The sequence below is a fragment of the Homarus americanus genome, unplaced genomic scaffold (genome assembly GCF_018991925.1).
Source record: "Homarus americanus isolate GMGI-L3 unplaced genomic scaffold, GMGI_Hamer_2.0 scaffold39155, whole genome shotgun sequence".
NCBI classification, from domain to species: Eukaryota; Metazoa; Arthropoda; class Malacostraca; order Decapoda; family Nephropidae; genus Homarus; species Homarus americanus.
In genome coordinates this window covers 10,976,607-11,001,553 of record NW_024737042.1, presented here as the reverse complement: position 1 = coordinate 11,001,553, position 24,947 = coordinate 10,976,607, and the positions used below count along the sequence as shown (strand labels likewise).

Here is a 24,947-nt window from a genome sequence, read left to right as displayed (position 1 = left end):
CACCTGCCCAACCGCATCCAGCCCATACGAGCACGAACTGATTACAGCCCAGTCCCAACCATTGTAAAAATTATCAACACCTAATAATTATATATCATATTTGTATCACTTATGTTCCTTGTATATCATTTGTAAATCAAGAGACCCATTCCCCAATTATGTAATTGTATATTTTCAGCCTTCCGGCTGCCATGCTCTTTCAATAAACCGTTAATTATTATTATTATTATTATTATTATTATTATTATTATTATTATTATTATTATTATTACACACACACACACTAATTTTAAGTATTTGCTCTTCAAAAATTGAAAGTGGATCCCGTAGTCATGCCTGCACTCTGTATTACTAAGCCTTCAGTACACAAGGAGGCAGTAGGGCCGATACTACACTCGACCGCCTTCACTTCCCCAAGCTGTAAACGTAGGTACCCATTTACAGCTGGGTGAACTGGAGGAGGGGGGCGGTCGCGGGAATCGAACCACTGTAGTCACTGGAAGGCCGCCCTCCCTCATTTGTACTTACAGTTCACAATTATTCTCAGGTGAACTTAGAGAAATAGGAAGAGGTAATTAATTCTCACAGCCATTATGTGACACTACACTTCACCATCCCCGTGACCCCCCCCCACCTTCTCTCAGTCCTGTAAGGTGCCAAAGAAAACGAAAGCCACAGAAAACGAGGAATATCCCAACTAACAACAAGGGGTAACTCTGGATATTATACTTGCACAAACACATTATATCAATAACAACCTACTGTAAGTGCGGATCCAGTGAGGGTCCTGGGGGTCTGGACACCCCATTTCATAAACAAAAAAATTCCAATGCCTTTTCTTTAATACAGTAATGTACACAGGCATTTCTGCATAGGAAAAAGTAATTACTATTGACCTCAGAATATCTCCTAATATGAAGTGCACATGGCTTCAAAATGGCCTCAAAATGCCCATGATATTGGTCAGATTAAAAAAAAAAATTCTGGGGGGCTTACAACTCCACCCCCCACCCACCCCCCAGCTGAGTGGGTTCGCTTTGCTCGCCATGTTCTCCCACCCAAAACTTCTTGGACCCCTCCCTTTTGATATTCCTGGATCCGCCCCCTGCAACCTGTACAAAAATAACATCAGTAGTTTAGCCAACCATTATGTTCAGCTGCACCTCAGACGTGTCAACCCAAACCCGGTACAGGATCAAGGCTGGACGACAGTTTGGGATCGTACTGGTGTAAGGCGTGTTCTTAAATCCTCTTAATCACATCACCATAGAGACCACGCGAGGAGGAGGAGGAGGACCATCATTCCTCCACCTCCCTCTTTTCTTAACCTGCCAAGTTTGATGACAGACAGAGACTGGCAGAAAGAAACAGAAAAAAACGGAAAGACAGAGAGAAAGAAAGATAGACAGAAAGAGAAAGACAGACAGAAAGAACAAAAAGACAGAGACAGACAGAAAGAACAAAAAGACAGAGACAGACAGAAAGAACAAAAAGACAGAGACAGACAGAAAAACAGAGAAAGACAGACAGAGAGAGAGAGAAAAAAGAGTAAGACAGACAGAAATAACAAAAAGACGGACATACAGACAATAAAACAGAGAAAGAACAGACAGACAGACAGACAGACACATTATAGAAGGAAAAGGAGCAATATGAGGAAAGTTTTGATGATAAAAGTTAATAAAATTTTCTTACAAAACACAAGATGTAAAACTACGTGAACTGTAAAGGAGGTAAGGTGGGAGGTTTTGAGGCCAGGCAGGAGGTAAGGTGAGAGGTTGTGAGGGCAGGCAGGAGGTAAGGTGAGAGGTTTTGAGGCCAGGCAGGAGGTAAGGTGAGAGGTTTTGAGGCCAGGCAGGAGGTAAGGTGAGAGGTTTTGAGGCCAGGCAGGAGGTAAGGTGAGAGGTTGTGAGGGCAGGCAGGAGGTAAGGTGGAAGGTTTTGAGGCCAGGCAGGAGGAAGGTGGAGAGGTTTTGAGGCCAGGCAGGAGGTAAGGTGAGAGGTTTTGAGGCCAGGCAGGAGGTAAGGTGGGAGGTTGTGAGGCCAGGCAGGAGGTGAAGGTGGAGGTTCTGAGGCCAGGCAGGAGGTAAGGTGAGAGGTTTTGAGGCCAGGCAGGAGGTGGGGTGGGGAGGTTGTGAGGCCAGGCAGGTGTAAGGTGATAGGTTTTGAGGCCAGGCAGGAGGTAAGGTGGGAGGTTGGGGAGACAGGCAGGAGATAAGGTGAGAGGTTTTGAGGCCAGGCAGGAGGTTAGGTGGGAGGTTCTGAGGCCAGGCAGGGGTAAGGTGGAGAGGTTGTGAGGGGCAGGTAAGGTGAGAGGTTTTGAGGCCAGGCAGGAGGTAAGGTGAGAGGTTGTGAGGCAGGCAAGAGGTAAGGGGAGGTGAGAGGGCAGGCAGGAGGTAAGGTGGGAGGTTGAGACCAGGCAGGTAAGGTGGGAGGTTGGGAGGCCAGGCAGAGGTGAGGAAGTTTGAGGCCAGGCAGGAGGTAAGGTGAGAGGTTGTGAGGGCAGGGGCAAGAGGTAAGGTGGGAGGTTGTGAGGCAGGCAGGAGGTAAGGTGGGAGGTTGAGGCCAGGCAGGTAAGGTGGGAGGTTGTGAGGCCAGGCAGGAGATGGGGAGAGGTTTTGAGGCCAGGCAGGAGGTTAGGTGGGAGGTTCTGAGGCCAGGCAGGAGGTAAGGTGAGAGGTTGTGAGGCCAGGCAGGTAAGGGTGAGAGGTTTTGAGGCCAGGCAGGAGGTAAGGTGAGAGGTTGTGAGGCAGGCAAGAGGTAAGGTGGGAGGTTGTGAGGGCAGGCAGGAGGTAAGGGAGGTTGAGGCCAGGCAGGTAAGGTGGGAGGTTGTGAGGCCAGGCAGGAGGTAAGGTGAGAAGTTTTGAGGCCAGGCAGGAGGGGGTGAGAGGTTTGGAGGCCAGGCAGGAGGTAAAGTGAGAGGTTTTGAGGCCAGGCAGGAGGTAAGGTGGGAGGTTGGAGCGGGCAGGAGGTAAGGCGAGAGGTTTGGAGGCCAGGCAGGAGGTAAAGTGGAGAGGTTTGGAGGCCAGGAGGTAAGGTGGAGGTTGTGGGAGGCAGGAGGTAGGCTGAGAGGTTGTGTGGCCAGGCAGGAGGTAAGGTGGGAGGTTTTAGGCAGCAGGAGGTAAGGTGGGAGGTGAGGCCAGGCAGGGTAAGGTGAGAGGTTTGAGGCCAGGCAGGTAAGGTGAGAGAGGTGAGGCCAGGCAGGAGATAAGGTGGGAGGTTGTGAGGCCAGGCAGGAGGTGGGGAGAGAGGTTGTGTGGCCAGGCAGGAGGTAAGGTGGGAGGTTAGGAGGCCAGGCAGGAGGTAAGGTGAGAGGTTGTGTGGCCAGGCAGGTAAGGTGGGAAGTGAGAGGCCAGGCAGGTAAGGTGGGAGGTTGTAAGGCCAGGCAGAAGGTAGAGGAGAGGTTGGGGGCCAGGCAGGCAGGTGGGGAGGTTGTGAGGCCAGGCAGGAGGTAAGGGTGAGGAGGTTGTGTGGCCAGGCAGAAGGTGGGAGGTTGTGAGGCCAGGCAGGTAAGGGTGGGAGGTTGTGAGGCCAGGAGGTAAGATGAGAGGTTTTGAGGCCAGGCAGGAGGTAAAGTGAGAGTTGTGCCAGGAGGAGGTAGTGAGAGGTTTTGAGGCCCAGGCAGGAGGTGGCTGAGAGGTTGGTGGCCAGGCAGGAGGTAGGTGGAGAGGTTTTTGAGGCCGAGCAAGAAATAAATAAATTGGGAGGAGGAGGAAGGGCGGGAGGTAGGTAGAGTTGACGATGACACAAGAAAATATCCTCAATTACCTCCCAAGGCCCCCGGGGTGCGTCCTGGTTGCCAAGACGACCACCAGATTATATGGTCAGGGTGGACGGCCAGGGATGACGCACGATACCTTGACACCCCCACCACACCTGCAGGAGAGGGCACTGCACAGGTAACAGATGACCTTCACCATCCCATTACCACACCTGTCTCAACCACACCTGCAGGAGAGCACTGCACAGGTAACAGATGACCTTCACCATCCCACCACACCTGTCCTAACCACACCCAGGAGAGGGCACTGCACAGGTAACAGACACCATCCCATTACCACACCTGTCCTCAACCACACCTGCAGAAGTGGGCACTGCACAGGTAACAGATGACCTCACATCCAACTGTCTCAACCACACCTGCAGAAACATCCCATTACCACACCTGTCCTCAACCACACTGCAGGAGAGGGCACTGCACAGGCAACAGATGAGCCCACCCATAAGGAACAGGTAAGTGACTGTAGACAACAAACATTACAGGCAAGGACTCATAAGAACCCTGCCAAGGGGAGAGAGGCGATGATCACACTGATACGCGGTAGGACTGATGGAGAAGTTGCCTGTGTGAGAGGTGGTGGGAGGAAGAAAGGGAGGTGGTGAGGAAGAAAGGGAGGTGGTGGAGGAAGAAAGGAGGTGGTGAGGAAGAAAGGGAGGTGGTGAGGAAGAAAGGGAGGTGGTGAGGAAGAAAGGGAGGTGGTAGGAAAAAAGGGAGGTGGTGGAGGAAGAAAGGGAGTGGAGGAAGAAAGGGAGGTGGAGGAAGAAAAGGAGGTGGTGGGAGGAAAAAAGGGAGGTGAGGAAGGAAGGGAGGTGGGAGGAAGGAAGGGAGGTGGTGGAGGAAGAAAGGGAGGTGGTGGAGGAAGAAAGGGAGGTGGTGAGGGAAGAAAGGGAGGTGGTGAGGAAGAAAGGGAGGTGGTGGAGGAAGAAAGGGAGGTGGTGGGGAGGAAGAAAGGGAGGGTGAGGAAGGAAGGGAGGTGGTGAGGAAGAAAGGGAGGAGAGGAAGGGAGGTGGAGAAAGGAGGAGAGGTAAGGAAGGAGGGGAGGAGGTAAGGAAGGAAGGGAGGGGAAGGAAGGAAGGTAGTGGTGAGGAAGAGGAAGAGGGTAAGGAAGGGGGGAGGAGGTAAGAAAGGAGGGTAGGTGGTGAGGGAAGAGAAGGTAGGTGTAAGTAGGAAGAGGAAGGGAGGAAGGTAAAGAGTAGGTAGGGAAGGATTAAGTCGCTGTTACAGTATAAGTTTGGTTGTCAGGCGTGGCGGGGGTTACTGTGGAGGACAGCGGAGATGAACTACAAGACGGGCTGTGTCTCTTGTCTAGTACACCGTCACTAGTATATGTAACTTGGCGGTAAAATCCGTGGCCCTTCAGGCACTTACGCCTTTCAATACATGAGTCGAGAAGGCAAGTATGAGCTCCGCATGCTTCCCTGTTGGCCGCTGAATGCGCCTTTGCGCTTCGCCTTGCACATGATGCAAGGGAGTGCCCAATAAATTAGCCCATCTCTCGGGGCAAATATGAAAATTCCGAATCTTATCAAGGAACTTTTCTCTCATCCTCTTCCAAGTCAGTCTCTATCTGTTATACTAGTAGGTGGAATGACCTCAAATTAAATATTAACGCTCTCCAATCCTACATCCTCAATACAGCGGGCGCCATAATAGTTAACCCAATTTAATTCCTCTGATAATTAATCTTTTCCGTAGCCTCGCTGAGTCTGGCGGCCATCTTGGAGTTTTCAAATATTTCGTTTTTCCACAAAGACATGAACTGATTCACCTTAGAACAGTCGCTGGTCTCCAGGACACCAATATATAATTTTTTTTCTGAATTATCCTCACAAATATCCTTAATCAACACCACTTCTCGTATAAACTCGAGATCAGGAATTCTTAATTAGTAAAGTCACAAATGACTCGTATAAGGTAGTTGGATCTCATTTTAAAGATGTATTTGTCAAACAAAGTTCAGGACACTTGGCTCATAAGTCGGAATTATGACAACAGATTTTCGACCTTGGTGACTACATAGAGTTGGTCAGCGATATGTGCCAGTAGCAAAAGTGGATTTCGCGGGATTTCTTTGGGAGAGTTCAACGCTCCGCCACAGGATGGATTACAGTGATAGAGCCTGGTAATTATGTACAACATTAACATAGTGCGTAGTAGCACTAATTACAGAAAATTAATCACTTGAAGATTAACCCCCAAATGCTAGTCTGATTAAGTCAAATCTAATCTAATCTAAACTATTCCCTTCCAGGTAGCGTCAGGGTCATCAATCTTCAGCAGGTAAAATAAGCAGGAGGGGCTAACCTTTAGGTGATCCCAAATATATTATAACCAGTGTGATACAACTACCGTCTTGCCAAAGGTTGCAGCTACCTCACGCAGGAAATACAATACTATACTTACCTCAGCTTGTAAAGGAGAGAGAGAGAGAGAGAGAGAGAGAGAGAGAGAGAGAGAGAGAGAGAGAGGTCAGTAATAGGATTAGCGAAGCTAGTGTCTTCCGTTACCATGGCGACAACACCTAGCTCTCATATCTCAAGCACGTGAGGAAAGCTTTTTATCTTAACGTATAGCTGCCCCCAAGACGGTGGTGGTGGTTAACAGTAATGGTGGTCGGCGGTGGTGGTGGCTGGCGGGTGGTGGTTGGCGGTGGTTGGCGGTGGTGGTGGTTGGCGGTGGTGGTGGTTGGCGGTGGTGGTTGGCGGTGGTGGTGGTTGGCGGTGGTGGTGGTTGGCGTGGTGGTGGTTGGCGGTGGTGGTGGTTAACAGTAATGGTGGTGGCTGGCGGTGGTGGTTGGCGGTGGTGGTGGTTGGCGGTGGTGGTGGCTGGCGGTGGTGGTTGGCGGTGGTGGTGGCTGGCGGTGGTGGTGGTTGGCGAGGTGGTTGGCGTGGTGGTGGTTGGCGGTGGTGGTTGGCGGTGGTGGTTGGCGGTGGTGGTGGTTGGCGGTGGTGGTGGTTGGCGGTGGTGGTTGGCGGTGGTGGTGGTTGGCGGTGGTGGTGGTTGGCGGTGGTGGTGGTTAACAGTAATGGTGGTGGCTGGCGTGGTGTGGTTGGCGGTGGTGGTGGTTGGCGGTAGGCTGGCGGTGGTGGTTGGCAGGTGGTGGTTGGCGGTGGTGGTGGTTAACGAATGGTGGTGGCTGGCGGTGGTGGTGGTTGGCGGTGGTGGTGGTTGGCGGTGGTGGCTGGCAGGTGGTGGTTGGTGGTGGTTGGCGGTGGTGGTTGGCGGTGGTGGTTGGCGGTGGTGGTGGCTGGCGGTGGTGGTGGTTGGCGGTGGTGGTTGGCGGTGGTGGATGGCGGTGGGGTGGTGGTGGGGTGGTGGTTGGCGGTGGTGGTGGTGGGTGGTGGTGGTGGTTGGCGGTGGTGGTGGTTGGCGGTGGTGGTGGTTGGCGGTGGTTGGTGGTGGTGGTGGTGGTTGGCGGTGGTGGTGTTGGCGGTGGTGGTGGTTGGTGGTGGTGGTTGGCGGTGGTGGTGGTTGGCGGGTGGTGGTGGCTGGCGGTGGTGGTGGTTGGCGGTGGTGGTGGTTGGCGGTGGTGGCTGGCGGTGGTGGTGTTGGCGGTGGTGGTGGCAGGTGGTTGGCGGTGGTGGTGGTTGGCGGTGGTGGTGGCTGGCGGTGGTGGTGGCTGGCGGTGGTGGTGGCTGGCGGTGGTGGTGGCTGGCGGTGGTGGTGGCTGGCGGTGGTGGTGGTTGCTGGCGGTGGTGGTGGTTGGCGGTGGTGGTGGTTGGCGGTGGTGGTGGCTGGCGGTGGTGGTTGGCGGTGGTGGTGGTTGGCGGTGGTGGTGGTTGGCGGTGGTGGTGGTTGGCGGTGGTGGTGGTGGTGGTTGGCGGTGGTGGTGGTTGGCGGTGGTGGTGGTGGTTGGCGGTGGTGGTGGTGGCTAAGGTGGTGGTGGCTGGCGGTGGTGGTGGTTGGCGTGGTGGTGGTGGCTGGCGGTGGTGGTGGCTGGCGGTGGTGGTGGTTGGCGGTGGTGGTGGTGGTTGGCGGTGGTGGTGGCTGGCGGTGGTGGTGGTTGGCGGTGGTGGTTGGCGGTGGTGGTTGGCGGTGGTGGTGGTTGGCGGTGGTGGTTGGCGGTGGTGGTGGCTGGCGGTGGTGGTGGTTGGCGGTGGTGGTGGTTGGCGGTGGTGGTGGTTGGCGGTGGTGGTGGCTGGCGGTGGTGGTGGTTGGCGGTGGTGGTGGTGGCTGGCGGTGGTGGTGGCTGGCGGTGGTGGTGGTTGGCGGTTGGTGGTTGGCGGTGGTGGTTGGCGGTGGTGGCTGGCGGTGGTGGTGGTTGGCGGTGGTGGTGGTTGGCGGTGGTGGTGGTGGTGGTGGTTGGCGGTGGTGGTGGTTGGCGGTGGTGGTGGTGGCTGGCGGTGGTGGTGGCTGGCGGTGGTGGCTGGCGGTGGTGGTTGGCGGTGGTGGTGGCTGGCGGTGGTGGTGGTGGTTGGCGGTGGTGGTGGCTGGCGGTGGTCCCGAGTTCGATCCCCGGGGAGGTTAGAGACAATGGATATTAACTGATTTGTGGATCGTGTTCAGGGGTAATACTTAGCCTGTGCAGTTGTCAAGCGGTCCGGTCTTCCTGAGTTAAACCTCGACACTGATGCTTTAATGTTTTACCGACTGAACTGAGGTGATTTCAACTCCAAAGACCCATACACCGCACTGTGTTAGGTTAAGTTTGGCGTAAATGTTATCCTGCCGTTTACTGAGTCACATAAAGAAAGATTAATGTCAAATGTTTCTTGGTAAATATTTCACTTAAGTGGCGCTCTGAGGACACACCCAACACACTCCCGTGACGGTTAAATTGTAGAGTAACTCGTTCTCTTATCGCTGGTCTCTTAAACGTAAGAATATTTGAGAATCTGTAAGTTTGGTAGGAAGAATTTCCCTTAAGGCAAGATCTCGCGTCACTGTAGTCATGGCAACGGGAGCGTCTGTTACCAAGTCAATTAGCGAGTGACAACACGCAGTCAACGAGTGTGCTCTCTCTCCCTCTCTCTCTCAATATTGTAACCACAACCGCTATTACAACCATCATACACCACTACCATCACCATCTGTGTGTGTGCAGATGTGTGTATGTGTATAAGTATGTATGTGTGTGTGTGTGTGTGTGTGTGTGTGTGTGTGTGTGTGTGTGTGTGTGTGTGATTTTACCATCCTATGTATGCATCAGTCCTCCTGCTCGTATGTGTCTGTCTGTGAGTGTGCATATGTGGAGCCTATACTTGCCTTCTCGACTCATGTATTGAAAGGCGTAAGTGCCTGAAGGGCCACGGATTTTACCGCCAAGTTACATATACTAGTGACGGTGTACTAGACAAGAGACACGACCCCGTCTTGTAGTTCATCTCCGCTGTCCTCCACAGTAACCCCCGCCACGCCTGACAACCAAACTTATACTGTAACGGCGACTTAATCCTTCCCTACCTACTCTTTACCTTCCTCCCTTCCTCTTCCTCACCACCTACCTTCCTCTTCCTCACCACCTACCCTCCTTTCTTACCTCCTCCCTTTCTACCTCCCTCCCTTTCTCCTCCTCACTCTCCCTTATTCCCTTCCTCACCACCTCCCTTCCTTCCTCACCACCTCCTCCTTCCTTACCTCCTCCTTCCTTTCTCACCTCCTCCTCCTTTCACCTCCTCCCTTCCTTCTACCTCCTCCTTCCTTTCTCACCTCCTCCTTTCTCACCTCCTCCTTTCTTACCTCCCTTCCTCACCACCCACCTTCCTTCCTCACCACCTCCTTCCTCCTCACCACCTCCTCCTTCCTCACCACCCCCCTTCCTTCCTCACCTCCTCCCTTCCTTCCTCACCACCCCTTCCTTCCTCACCACCCCTTCCTTCCTCACCTCCTCCTTTCTTCCTCACCTCCTCCCTTCCTTCCTCACCTCCTTTCTTCCTTACCCCCTCCTTTTTCCCCCACCTCCTCCCTTCCTTTTAAACTCGACCAGACCGATATACCTTTACACTCGACCAGACCGATATACCTTTTACACCTCGACCAGACCGATATACTGTATTTTTACCCTCGACCAGACTGATATACTATAGTTTTTACACTCGACCAGACCGATATAATTTTTTACACTCGACCAGACCGATAAACTGTATTTTTTTTACCCTCGACCAGACTGATATACTATAGTTTTTACACTCGACCAGACCGATAAACTATTTTTTACACTCGACCAAACCGATATACCTTTTTACACTAGACCAGACCAACATACTTTTTTGCACTCGACCAGACCAATATATTGTATTTTTTTACTCGACCAGACCGACATACTTTTTTGCACTCGACCAGATCAACATACTTTTTTACACTCGACCAGACCGATATAAAGTACTTTTTTACACTCGACCAGACCGACATGCTGTATCTTTTTACAATCGACCAGACCGATATACAGTACTGTATCTTTTTACACTCAACCAGACCGATATATTTATTAGACTCGACCCGACCGATATATTTTTTGCACTCGACCAGACCGATATATTTTTTACACTCGACCAGACCAATATACTTTTATACACTCGACCAGACCGATATATTTTTTACACTTGACCAGACCGATATACTGTATTTATTAGACTCGACCCGACAGGACCAATTTTTTTCCTTAACCTGAATGAATTCCTACCAAGTTTTCCTTAAGTTTTCATATCAGGTTTTCCTATCGAATTTCCCCTAAAAATTTCCCTTCAGGTTTTCTATCACGTGTCCTTACAACCTCCCTTAAAGTTTCCTGTCAAATTTCCCTTCAAGTTTCCTTTAAATTTTCCTTAATTCTTTCACCGTTTGTCACGCACTTGCCATTTTATTCTGGCTACCGCTAGACGATTTTATTCAGCTTAGGGGAACCTCCTACTGTGAAAGGGTTAAATACGTCGATAAAGAATAAAGAAAAAAAAATCGAAGCTTCTAAATCCATATCAAAGTTCTACTGTTTTGTGGTATGTGCGTGTGTGTGTGTGTGTGTGTGTGTGTGTGTGTGTGTGTGTGTGTGTGTGTGTGTGTGTGTGTGTGTGTGTGTGTGTGTGTGTGTGTGCAGCTATGACCAGACAACCCATAGAATTAAACCAACACACACACACACACAGTTTCCCTTCGTACGTGCTGAAGAGAAACGGAATGGGCGCAGAGTGATTGACGTACACAGATTGGAATTGGACGTTTGGAGATTAGACTTACCGGATTGGAGATACAGAAGAGGGGTTGGGGTGAAGGAGGTGGGGAGAGGGAGGAAGGGTTCGAGTGGGGTGAAGGAGGTGGGGAGAGGGAGGAAGGGTTTGAGTGGGGTGGAGGAGAGGTAGGGGATATGATCTGGACTGGGTGAACTCTATGGTAAGGAATGAGAGAGATTCACACAAAAAAAGAGGAAGATTGAAGGAAAATGTAAACAAAAAATAATGAACAGGAAGGGTGGAAATATGGAGAAAACGGTAAATGGGATGCTGTCAGGGTGTCTCCCTGACTTGTCAGGGGGAAGTGGGAATGTTCTTCATAGATAAGGGAGATGTTGTCATGGGGAAGGGCGTGGTTAGGGGGAAGAGATGGCTGTTGTCTGGGAGGAAAGAGAGGGGCGGCCGTTGTCAGGGGGATGGTAGTGTGTTGTTAGGGGGAGTGAAAGGGTGTTGTCAGGGGGAAGGGAGGGGCGGAGCAGGTCCGGGTGTGGTTGCTAGGGGCAACTCCGGACATGGAGGAGGGTTGGGAGGGGGGGGGGTCGCTTAAGGTCGCCCCAACCTATACTGCTTCGCCTGCTCCTCTCTCCGTTTGCCGAGACATGAGAAACTGTCCCCAACATCCAACACACAGTAGACATGTGTTTTACTTCTGTAGTCAAGAAATTAACATTTAATATGCAAATGCTTTCGATATAGCGGTACAAAAAAAATACTATACTTGCAAAAAACTAAAAGCTGAGAAAGGAAAAGATGGAGAAGTCGAGTGTGTAACTTCAAAGACGGAAGAGATAATTAATTTACTCTGTGGACTGACGAAAGGTGAGGCAGACCCACAGAAACACCGAGGAGAATAGATGAAGAGGTGAAGTCTGACTGGTAGAGAAGATTTGCTCCCCTTAACATAAGATGGGCCTGGATTTTCGTAAAGAGGACATGGGCAGCACCTCTAAAAGTGCGACACAACCTTCAGTGGCAAGAGAGCCGTGGATGTAAACAACGGGGAGTTATAATATTTAAGATTTAAACTTAGCCGTGATGTGGGTGTGTCAGAAGCTGCCACAACACAACACTTGATAAGGTGGCTACAGTTCTATTTACAAACAGCCCCACCCCACCCCACCCCATCTACCAACACTAAAATGGGTTTCCTAATGCAGTCATCGCCCGTATTTTCCTTTCTGCCTAACTGGAACACCCGTATATTTTCGTTGGTTGGATCACACTGACTGACTTCCGATCAACCCCAGGGTGCTCCAAGGCTTTGTTCTTCCCGATACATCAATGGCTACCTGTTACTTGCTCCACAAGACTCACTCGTGACAAATAACACTACAACATATTACACATAATACAACTCTCACTCCTACTACTAGATCTCCTTCCTCTGAGACCGACGCACAGTAACTCCCCTTCCCAAAATCTATCCATCGTTACGTTGTCAATAATCTCACATTAGAACTATCACACCAGCATCCTTCATCTGTTTCATAGTCTTAAACTTTGTGAAATATAAGGTAATCAGGATAGAGCACCGTGCATATCAAAAAAGATATCAATAACACTAAATAAAATAAATAAACAGACGAACACAAATACGCAAAAATTCATGAAAAGTGAGAGTTCTGGTGTGTGTGTCAAAGAGCCACCACACCAGCATTTGCTTATTACACCCGACCACCTGTTATTAATGTGAAGTATAGTAATATTATTTCGATTAAAATAACAAATTTACCAAGCGTTTACATAGCGACCCTCAAGCCTCATGAAGACGACACACACACACATACACTTGTTACAAACACGCACACATACACTTGTTACAAACACGCACACACATACACTTGTTACAAACACGCACACACATACACTTGTTACAAACACGCACACACATACACTTGTTACAAACACACACATACACTTGTTACAAACACACACATACACTTGTTAAAACACATCTACACATGTTACACACGCCAACACATATACAGTACATGTGTTACACCTACACACATAGACTTGTTACAAACACACTTGTTACACACACCTACACACATACACGTTACAAACACACACACGCACATACACTTGTTAAACACACAGCCCAGCAAAACAGCAGAAGACGCAGATAAAATTATGCAGTCAACCCCGTAAGTGTTACACTCGACGATATTCTTGGACCAGCAGCGTGCAGGTGATGGCCGTCCTGAACAATGTGAAACATAAACAGTGTATATCGTCCCCATAGCAACCACCAGCTGAATGTGTGCCGTCTATGCTGTCACCGAGGCGCAGCACAAGTCTAGTCGGTCTTCACCCAGCACCAAAGGCTAACTCTGCCAGCAGTGTTCTTATTACCTTGTATCTCATCCAAAGATATGTTTGGAAGTTTGCGATATACAATATAAAAATGAGTTTTAAATGTAATGTACTGTATACAAAAATATATAGACTATAATATACAAAGGTACATTTCAAAGGGCATTTTTCCTAAGATCTGAGAATGATTTTATTACAAGCCAGGGTTATGAACGCCATAGTATAATCCCTTCAGTAATGTATTTAGACAAGTAATAGTCGAAGTACATGGCATTAATGTGCCCCCCCCCCTAATATTTGTAAACAATAATTATTGAATCCAGAGGAATGCCACTGTTTTTATATAAGTCACTTTATCATAAAACTTCCGTGTGATCTTGCAAACACTCCAACTACAATAAAAACACCCGAGTTATTTCTACTCACATAAAAGTCCCTTATATTCGCCTGTTATATGTGTATAGCATCAAAATACCATATGTAATGATGGGGAAGAGCGAGGCTAGTAGTGGGGCAATAAATATTGTTAGCCAATCCAGAGCATCGTTACTATGGAGACACAACACTGAACTTGCTCCAGGTCACAACGCATGTCGGCAGCCATATCTCCTCACCATTACGCACTATTATGCCGTACTTCCAACACCTACTCATACACGAAAATTTATCAATATTTCCATATTCATTTAATGATATACTGTCATCACCCATTGATTACCTTACTCCCATATAGCACAAAAAAAGACTACTCTTCAAATTCTACTAATTTAAATGGATGCATTTTTTCTGAAGTCGAAAATATATTATGAAGATACAATGAATTAGTTTAATTTAAGCAAAGTTGTCTTATTGCCTTATTCTGAAATCCCCGTAGAATACATTAAATCTATTAACGTCAGTATCGCACCTTCTATAATTATAAGCACAATGTTTGTATGAGAGAAAACGGAAAACACTGTAGCGGTTACGTGACAACTTTTGACCGTGTTTTACACTGGAATTTCCCTCATCCTTCATGCCCTGCCCACAACTGGTGCTTTATGATCGTTTAGAAAAAAAAAGGATAAATTTGCATAAGTGCACACAACTCTGTTAGAAGGTAAAAAAATAAGGTAAATTTGCATTGTCACACCGTTCACTTTTAGAAAGTAAAAAATATATTTTTCTAGTGTATTTGTGTGTGTTTAGACCGAATATGACCTTCATTTCTGGCAGAAATTAGCAGTTTTTTTTTGCGATTTTTTTTCGTTTCATGTTTTCCGGAAAAAAGTGGCTAAGTGACTAAAAAATACAAAAAAAAAAACTAGAAAAACAAAAATCAAACCTAACCTAACTTAACTGACTCACCATATGGTGGAATCACCTATATCTTACCTTATTGGCCTGATTGCTGACGTTGATTCTCACTTAACGGGGGTATAGGCGGGCAGCTTCTAGTACATTCAGTCTTGCACGTAGGACACTACTGATTTTGGAAAAACACCATGGGAATGAAAAAATGTGAGTTTCTTCGTTTTTTTTTCCAGAAACTCGCAATCAACTCCATATAATTGAAGTTACACCCATTGCAGGCTTCCATGGTGGGAACTGATTTTGAATTTCGAAATATGAGACCAAAAATAATACTCGAATTTTATTGGGCCAAAAATACCGCGAATTAAACCCAAAATCATTTTAATTGGTTTCAAAAACAAAAAAGCTTTTGATTGGCCGCGTAACGTGTACGGGAACTCATGCGCGTGATGATTTAAGGAGACACAGGAGACACGCAGTGTTGGATGAGAGGCAGACGATAATGGCGGGAGGATAATGGAAGAAAATAGAAATTTTTTGGGAAAAGCTATCTCCGTTATTATACATTTCCGCGGGTAATGTAATAGATGAAAATTATCTTATAATTAGACGTCTTGTTCGAATATGATAATAGATTAGTGGTAGGAATGAACGGTGTGTAAAGAAAATAATGCCAAAAATAAGTTTATCTAGTGTATTTATGTGTGCTGCTTAGATCGGTTATGACCTTCATTTCCGTCGGAATATGGCCGGGTTTTCGTATCGTTTATTTTATTTCTTTTTTTGGTGGGGCGTTTTCTGAAAAACATTATGGCTAAGCGAATACAAAGTACAAAAAAAAAAACACTAGAAAAACATAAACCTGACCTGACCTAACCTAACTGACTCTCACCATATGATGGAATCACTTATTTCTTACCTTATTGGCCTGGTTCTCGTTCGTCGTTGGAGTTACCACAATGCCACATATGTTGGTCTTGACGATATTTACATTCATTCTTGCACTTATGACACTTTACTGAGGTCGGGAAAACACCATGAGATCGAAAAAATGCTTTCGTTTCTTCGTTTTTTCCCCAAAACTCGCAATCAGCTCCATATAATTGAAGTGACACCCTATTGCAGACTTCCATGGTCGGAAATGAATTTGAATTTCGAAATATGAGACCCAAAATAAAAATCGAATATGATTGGGCCAAAAGTATCGCAAATTAAACCAAATATCATTTTAATTGGTTGCAAAAAACAAAATGCTTTTGATTGGCCGCGTGATGTGTACAGGAACACATGATAATTTATGAAGGAGAGACAGAGTGGGAGATGAGGTAGGAGATAACGGCGGAAGATTAATGGAAGAAAATAGAGAAAATTTTGGATACGCTATCTCCGTTATTATACATTTGCGACGGTAATGTAATAGAAGAAAATTATCTTGTAATTAGACGTCTTATTCGAATATGATAATAGATTAGGGGTAGGAATGTTGTGTGCGGAAATGCAATAATACCCCAAAAAATGCTAAAAGTGAAAATATAAAGTTATAGCTCCTAAACTAATTACAACAACCACCTATACAACGAGTTAAAAACACAGGACTTCCATGAACGTTTTTTGGTGGTACCTGTAGTGGTATCCTTGTAAATTACCCAATTTTTAGTATCAATTAATATACAATTAGCTTTATCAGCAGCTTGATCAACAGCACTTTCACTGCCGTTATAATCATCAAAATTAATCACTTCAACACACATCCTGAGTCACAAGTACCAATCATGGTAGAAAAACAATAAATTACAGGAACTCCTGTCATGAATTTTCATTAACCCATCATACAGACTCATTCCCACATAAAAATTCAACCTCTAAAAAGGAATAATAAATGGTGATGTTTGCTTTGAAAGTCAACATGGGTATTCCCCTGCAAGTGCTCTTGTGCACAACTGACCACGCATTTATTGAAGCAACATGAGGCAATGAAGCCCCAGTAGTGAAGGTAGTGTACAGTACTTACCGTTTGAGGCGAGGCTCTAGTGGTGATGATGGAGTGGTTATCTGTCTCCATACCCTGCTGGAGCACGTATGTATTCCCTCCTAGGATCTGACCTCCTACAGGACTACTCGCCACCTCCTGTTACCCAATAAAAAGTACATAAAAGTTACTATAATGCTTTATAACATACTGTATATATGGTAATATTCAATCATTCTATTAAACAAACAGGCTGATTTTGAGATTGTAATACCTGTATATATAAAGCTGAGACCTAGAGATTAGTTTTCTTTCCTTTCACATTTTAGCTACAGTATTGGGAAATTTATATGAAGATTTCATAAGATGATTACTGCTGTTTTGAAATTAAGGTGGCAAACTTATTCAAAGTTGCCAATGTTTTTGTGCCATCATGTAACCCTGACGGTTATGAGGTACATTGTACACTGAACCTTCAATATCATCGTGAATCTGGGTCAATCAAATTAATAACATAATATCAAAATATACAAACTTATAAAAATTACCACAGTTCTAGATTTTTTTAAAACTTGCCTCAAAAATTTGAAAAATCTGCAATTCTTAAAAGGACATGTGTTTTGATGTTTGATATTGAAAAGCTTATTATGAGAAAAACTGACCACTGTCTTAAGACTAATGTACTGTACAGTACTGAACAGACATACTGTATATATACAGTACAGGTATGTATTGTATAAAAAATGCTTTGAGTAATATGCGCGCAATGTAATGGTAATACTGTACAGTTTATTTCAACAATTCTGTGTTATATTAAACTATCAATATTTGTATTAATTATATTATAGATATTAGAATAACTTCAACCAAGTTCAAGTTTTCTCGGAATATATTTTATGTTTTATCTATACCCAACTATTTTTGCTTTTAAATACATTGCATGCACCAGTGAATTTTGTAATATTTTTCACTTTTGAACATTTAAACAGATGAAAAATAAATAAGATGTTTGGATTTTTATTTATTTTTCATAAGAAAGTATCTCATAATACATATAGAAAGCCGTGTGGGTTATTTTGAGATTTTCTGACTTCAGTACAGTATAGTCTGCATTTACGCGGTCAATTGAACCCATGGAGGCCCGCGTAAAACAAGAAACGCGTAAATGAAATTACAGAACATATGGGTTTAATTGAAATAGAGACTGGGCCGACCCCCAAACCACTTTTTCCAACACAATACATAACCTTGTAGTCAAAATAACATCTTAATTTTATGATGGTATGCACACACAATTAATAATTAAGAGAAATATCAATAATATTAGGTTTGTTAACACTTACGTTAGTAGAAAAGATGGCTGGGCACACGGGGATGGGGGGGTTGGTTCCGAGGCAGAGGGCAAATTATTGGCCCTCACCTGTATCACTTGATTCAATTGTATCACTATCCACCACAGAGGCTTGCAGGGCCTCTTTGTCAAACCCCTCAAAATCCATATCCTCACTATCACTGACTTGGGCCGGCTGTGGTGGGTGGCGGGTGAAGAACCTGGTAATGTTTTGATGACTGGGCGACCAGTTGCGCACCCTGCCCGCGCCGCGTAATTAAAGCATTTAATTCTGGCAAGGCACCGCGTAAATGACCAAACGCGTAAACAAAAGCCGCGTAAATGCAGACTATACTGTACTATAAATGATTTATTTTTCCCATAACCGCAAAATTTTCTTGCTAAATCTATCATTATATCTCAATGAAATATATTGAATTATCCCGAAATATTGAATCAGTGAGGGTTCAGGATGTATTAGCCCCTTAGTTCTTATATAAATGTCAGGGCAGTACATTGGGTTTATATAATCATATCACCCCCTGAAACTTTCCACTGGCTATGAGGTGACATGGTCACATCACGTGATGGGTAAGTTCCTTACGGCACGGACCTAAGACTGTTAAGGTCAGCACATAAAAGCCGGTTGCCTGCGGATTGTCATTCAACACCTCACACCAACCGGACGTATTTAGAAGAGCTCTTTAATAGAGCTTCCGTCCTCATCTTAACACTCATAGCTACAGTGATTAAGTTACGGTGATATACACTTGGAACTGTACTGTATACTATGAGATAGTTCCTCAATAAATAGATAACAGACAATTGGGTTTCACTACTAAAACCCTATATAATTTTACATGTTCCAGCCTCATTAACCCAGAAGGAATCAATGGTTAAGGGGCCAGTTCAAGGAAACAGTACGTAGTGCATAGATAAATTCTATGGATATATAGTGCATTATTTCAGTATCACTGCCGTGCTCAATTCCTAGAAAGTTTATTCAAACTTTTACACTCAGGTTTATTACTCCATTATAAAATTTGAGATGCCACTTTCCAAAATGTCTCAATCATGAAGTGTTTTAATATTTGATTCTAAGATCCAACCATTTGTATTATACATGTAAAAAATAAGGTGAAAACAGTGGAGGAACAAAGTTACAGAACTTCGTTATTTTATTTCAGTAACTTTGCATTACCTTTCTATTACTCGAAACTAACTTTTTTCTTCAACATTTTAACATAAGTAACTTTTAAAAACATAACACTTTTTCCCTGAGTATTTTATTTTTTCCAGTTTCAGTGTTGTTACCCATTACCATGAGAAAATATATTCACAATATTTAGACTGCTACAACTGCATTGCAGGGTACTGTACTGTTCTTGGTCCTATCTGTTTATGTGTCCTCCAAATAACTCAAGAATGGTTTACAGATTTGCACCAAACTCGGTACATTTGATCAACATGTGACAAGGTTGACATGATAAACTTTTAGTGCACATCCTACCCTAATTGACAGCATTGCCCTGGTACAGTAAAGTAATGGTTACTGCATTGGTAACAAAGGGTTTGGTTCAGTGCATGTACCCTGGGTCGGTAACTTACTGCCTGCACTACACGAGGTAAAAAGTGAGAGAGCCACCAGTGGCACTGGCGTTTCACAAGGAACCCATTCACATCACCTCATCTTGGTGTGGCAGACACATGCATTAAACACACATGGCCACGGGGTTTTTACAAACAGATCTAAAGATCTAAAGATTAACAGAGTGTGCACATTTGTCGATTTAAAAAAACAAAGGGTTTATTGGTCATTATAGAATATGATACCATGAGACAGTCTCCAACAATGATTACAATAATCTACAGTAACAGCAGACAATCAGCACATGTTTTGTCTCTCTACGTTCTCCTTTTCCACAATCTCCTGTGTGTTAAGTGAAAATTTTAGGCCCATCATGTCGGGTAAATGGGTAGCAAGTGAGTGTTGGTAAAGCAGCTGAGGTGACCAGGAAAATGTGGACATGAAAATGAAAGTGATAAGAGAAGGTCGAGGGAGGCAACTGTCAGGTAGACGAGGATCAATCAGGGCCGGATTAAGCCATGTTGAGGCCCAGGCCCACCACCACTTAAAATAAAAAAAATTTAAAATATTTTCCAAAGATAAAGAGGATGAGAAGTTACATACAGGTACTACCTGACGATACCTGCAGTGACTAAATTAAATGTGTTGTTAATGAATACAGCAGGAAATGTATATACCGTGTGTGTGTGTGTGTGTGTGTAAAAATAAATGCAATACATGTGCTCCTCTACATTGAAAATGTATGTTTTATTTCCGTAGACTTTATTTACTATTTATTAACCGACCTTTTGGATTATCCGTCGGCCCCTTCCCCCCATATGTGGTCGGTTAATCGAGGTTTTACTATATATATATATATATATATATATATATATATATATATATATATATATATATATATATATATATATATATATATATATATATATATATATATATATATATATATATACATATATATATGTGTGTGTGTATGCTTTTTTTTATTTACTTTATCATGTTTTGTTTTACAAAGTGGTTGTTGTTTGAATGTTATAATAAAGCGGTAGAAATTTCTCTGGGAAGGCACAGTATACTGTGGAACATATCCCTATTTTTTTATATTTAAATACTGTACCACAGTCTTATATTTGATTGAAGTTTGGCTTATGAAGACTATATGAAATTTGAACTTCTAAAAATAGCGTATATACTCGTCTATAACCCCCCCTCGTTTATAGGTCGACCCTGATTTTTTTACCAAGAAATCGTTAATTTATGATATTCCTCGTTTATAGGTCGACCCTGATTTTTTTACCAAGAAATCGTTAATTTATGATATTCCTCGTTTATAGGTCGACCCACATTTTCGAGGGTAATGGAACAACAAAACCTTCAGTAAAAACACTCTACGTCCTATAAACTGAGGCTCGCCGTGCCTGAAACACCGAGTGCCGAAGGCAAATTGTTTACCATTTATTATTACGACACTTTACACTGAAACGCGGGTAGTTTCAACAAAAATATTGTATATTTCCATTCAAGTATTTATTCAAGTCAATTAGGAGGGAATATTATTGTAATACAACAGTTTTTTAACTAAATCATTCGAAAAGCGATTACGGTAACATCATTTAAACGAAAGAAAGCGAAAGTCATTGTTTTCGTCACGATTTTATCCCACTTTCCACTGTACAGTAATACGTACGTCATTTCAGCAAAAATATTACATTTCCGTGAATGTATTATATCAAGCACAGTATGAATAGAATACCATTGTAATATAACAGTATTTTAACCAAAAACTATTAAAAAAACGAGTAACTTCTCTTGAATATCGAAAGGTTAGGTAAAATCTTTTGTTTTCGTCATGTATTTTATCCTATTTTACATTAAAATACATCACGTTTCAGCAAAACTACTATTTATTTCCGAGAATATATTCATTCAGGCACAGTTAAGGTAAAATATACATGTGATGTAACAGTTTTTCAACTGAAAACGATTCGAAAAACATGTGTACCGTCTAGCTGAGACACGACAGCTGGTGGTGCGTCATGCATCGTTGTAAACAATAGGAGGTTGAAGTAGATTACCGGGTATTATATTAAGTGTGAAATATCGAAAAGGTTTTTATTACCGGTATTTTTTGTAGATCAATGAGAACTGTGATACCGTACATGATATGATAAGTTAGCCTGTGCTAAGAACTTCAACATAGACTACTGAAAGCACGTTGTAAGGTAATTTAGCCTATTGTAAGTTGGTGAGCTTCATTTGCTGAAGGAACTGCACAACTTTTCATTACTAATTGGTACATATTTTACGTTTCCATTGTTTACTGGCAGTAAATGGTAAATATTTTTCATGTCTGAAGCTAAAAGTTGCTCCTCGCCCTTCCCATCATGCACGGGTTCAACCTAACAAAACTATTACGCATGTATAGGACGATCCCCAATTTTTTGCCTGAACATTTGGTCTTAAAAACTCGAACTATACACGAGTATATACGGTAGTCAAATTATGAAAATTTTTCCAGTTACGAATTAAGAAAGATTAAGTTTCAGTGTACAATAATTATAAAAAATCTTTGAATGTACAGCACTGTACCTGTGCTTCATATAGTATATATATCCTCTTTGTAAGATGATATATAATTAGCCTCACAAAATATGTTACAAATTATGAGGTGTTGTAACTGACCTGAGAGTAAGACACGGGTGTGGTGGAGCCGGGCTGGTAGTAGGTAGTACTGCCTGCCGAGTACATGGTGGTGTCCCCCACCGTGTACACTGGGTACGCCCTGTTCATAATCAAGAATCCATTCACCAATTATTATAAATTATTCATTCAACTTCTGCTGTCAATTAATATAATATGAACTATATACTGTATAACAACATAAAATAACCTTGGTATCCAGTACTGTATACTGTACTATATGGTTATGATAACTTTTAATGTTAAAAATAAGATTGTTTATTTCTAAAACCTAAATACTGTATATACTGTACAGAATAGTATTGTGTACAGAACAGTAAATAGGATAATTTGGACAAATGGTTACATGGCAGGAAAAGAAACACAGGGTCAGAGACAACTTTACTCCTCTTTAATAAAATGTTAGGGGCACGTATCAGTGAAGTTGTATCTCTGACCCGGAGTTTTCTTATCTACCACAAAACTGTACAGTAAACTCTCAATTTATAAGTCGTATTTTTGTAGATTCTCTTTAACACAAAACATAACTCAAAACCAAAATTCCTGAACTACAATATTCTGCTCTATATAATGTGAATTGAGGCACGTGTTAAAGATTATTGTATTAAAATACCATAAATAGATTATGACAAAATTTCAGCCACCCAAAAATAGAGGAAACAAATTTAATGAGAACTATCGGCTAATATCAGCTAGACATGCTTGTGTAGGTTAGCCTTGATTACCTGATGGTAACCCCCATACTGCATGGTCTCTTGCAGCCTCTCCTGTCAGGTCCTTAACTCTAATGTCATTTCTTATAACCTCTCCTTATGTCATTATTTGCCTCCCCTACACATTTAGTTTCATGCACCTCTTGATCCAATTGTTCTCTTTTAAGTCTGCACATGCTAAAAACAATCTCAGCCTACCATTACAGAAAACTTTGCTAATACAGTACTCTCAATACCCACCCGTCCTTTCAGCTCTTGTACAGGGCTTCCTATATTTCAGTGTTACATTGCACATCCATCTCACCATTCTCAATTTAGTTTGGCCAAGCCAGCTTAAGTCTCCTCTTTAACACCTGTGTTTCACTGCCATACATCATCACCCTTCTCATGCCAGCTGTATACAGTACGTACATCTTTCCTTTCACACAAATGGAAGGTCCTCTGTCATCAATAAAGGTAGCATCTCCCTAAACTTCTTTCAGCCACTTCTGACTCTTGCAACTGAGCTCACTTCAGCCCTACCCCCAGCAATGATCATGTCACCCAGGTAGCACAACTCATCAACATAGTCCAAGGGTATATCTCCATTGTTGGGCCACTTCAGCCTTGTTCAGGCCACATGATTTCTGTGTATACAAGGCAATTAAAATCAACATCATCCTGCAGTTTGCCATTTACACCACTACATCTTTTATTACCCACTTTCCACATTCACTACACCATTATTGGGTTACTGCCAACACCTTTCTTACAGACAGTACATGGCCATTTTCCACTTTCCACCACGGGTCCCTCACCCACGCCACAAATCAATATGCTTGTTTTTGCCACATTTACTCTCACGACCTTTGACTTTATTCCATCCTTCCATTTCATAAGTTTCTTTACTGCTTCTACAATACTATCTATTATCAGCACAGGAGGTGCAGTGGTGTAAATGGTAAGAGTGTAGGATGTTGCTGACTTTAAGTGTGCTGTATGTGCAGGTAGTCACGCGATCTTAGCAAGGTAGGAGAAACTCAACATTGGGGATATATCCCTGGACTGTGTCGACATGATCAATGCTGGGTGTGGTGCTGCAGCTAGATAAATTGCAAGATTCAGAGTGGCTGGTAGAAGTTTAAGGAACTGTTGCCTTTACTGATTGCAGGAGGATCTTCTCTTTGCTTGAAAGGAAAGGGTACAAGCAATGTGAAAAGTGTGATGAACAGCAGTAAAAATATGAGCAGTTAAAGAGGATGACATACTCAGGCTTAAGTGAGTTGAAATGACAATGGTGAGATGGATGTGTAAAGTGACATTGAGATTAGCAAACCCTGTCCAGATAAGAAGGCAGCTGCGTATTAGGATCATTGAAGTTTTGCACAGAGGTAGGCTGAGATGATTTTTCCTTGTGAAGAGAATGAAGGAGACTAATTGGGTTAAGATATGTAGGAGCTTGAAGGTGAAGGGGAGGAGAGTTAAGGATAGGCTAAGAATGACATGGGGAGAAGTTGTAAGAAATGACTAAGATATATAAGAAAATGACAAGAGGTAATCAAAGTTAACCCATACAAGCGTGGAAAATGGCCATAGAATGGCGGTGATGATGTTTTCAATAAAGTAACCGCCATATAAAATGAGGGTTTACCATACATTTTTACAATGCAAGGAGTTCATTTTCAAAAAGTCATACGAACTATTAAACAATTCTGTTATCAACTTACTACCTGTGGCTCATCATAAAGGGAAGGGGGCTAATACTAACAGGTGGTATGAAGTCATTAATCTAAATTTATATTATAATGGCATATATTATACTGTATCACTAAGAAAGAAAAGAATTTTAGAACTGAATACTGTACTATTAGGCAAAAATGGAGTACAGTACAGTATATGGTGTTTTGGAATAAATGAAAATCCTTATACTGTACAGTATATATATACAGTATATATATATATATATATATATATATATATATATATATATATATATATATATATATATATATATATATATATATATATATATATATATATATATATATATATATATATATACACAGGCAATCCCTGACTTACGGCGGGGTTAGGGACCCAAATCCAGGTCGTA

General features: G+C 43.6%; 1 protein-coding gene across 5 annotated transcripts in view; it reads right to left on the bottom strand.

The window, feature by feature from the left end:
- The window catches only part of LOC121872712 (DNA-binding protein RFX2-like), a 189,597-nt gene that overhangs the window by 39,665 nt on the left and 124,985 nt on the right, over positions 1-24,947 (bottom strand). For all 5 annotated transcript variants that reach the window (XM_042375721.1, XM_042375723.1, XM_042375719.1 and 2 more), the window contains 2 exons: positions 22,125-22,224; positions 16,567-16,683 (listed from right to left, as the gene is read on the bottom strand). In XM_042375721.1, the coding sequence (XP_042231655.1) occupies positions 16,567-16,683; positions 22,125-22,224 (217 nt within the window). The remainder of the gene's footprint in view (positions 1-16,566; positions 16,684-22,124; positions 22,225-24,947) is intronic.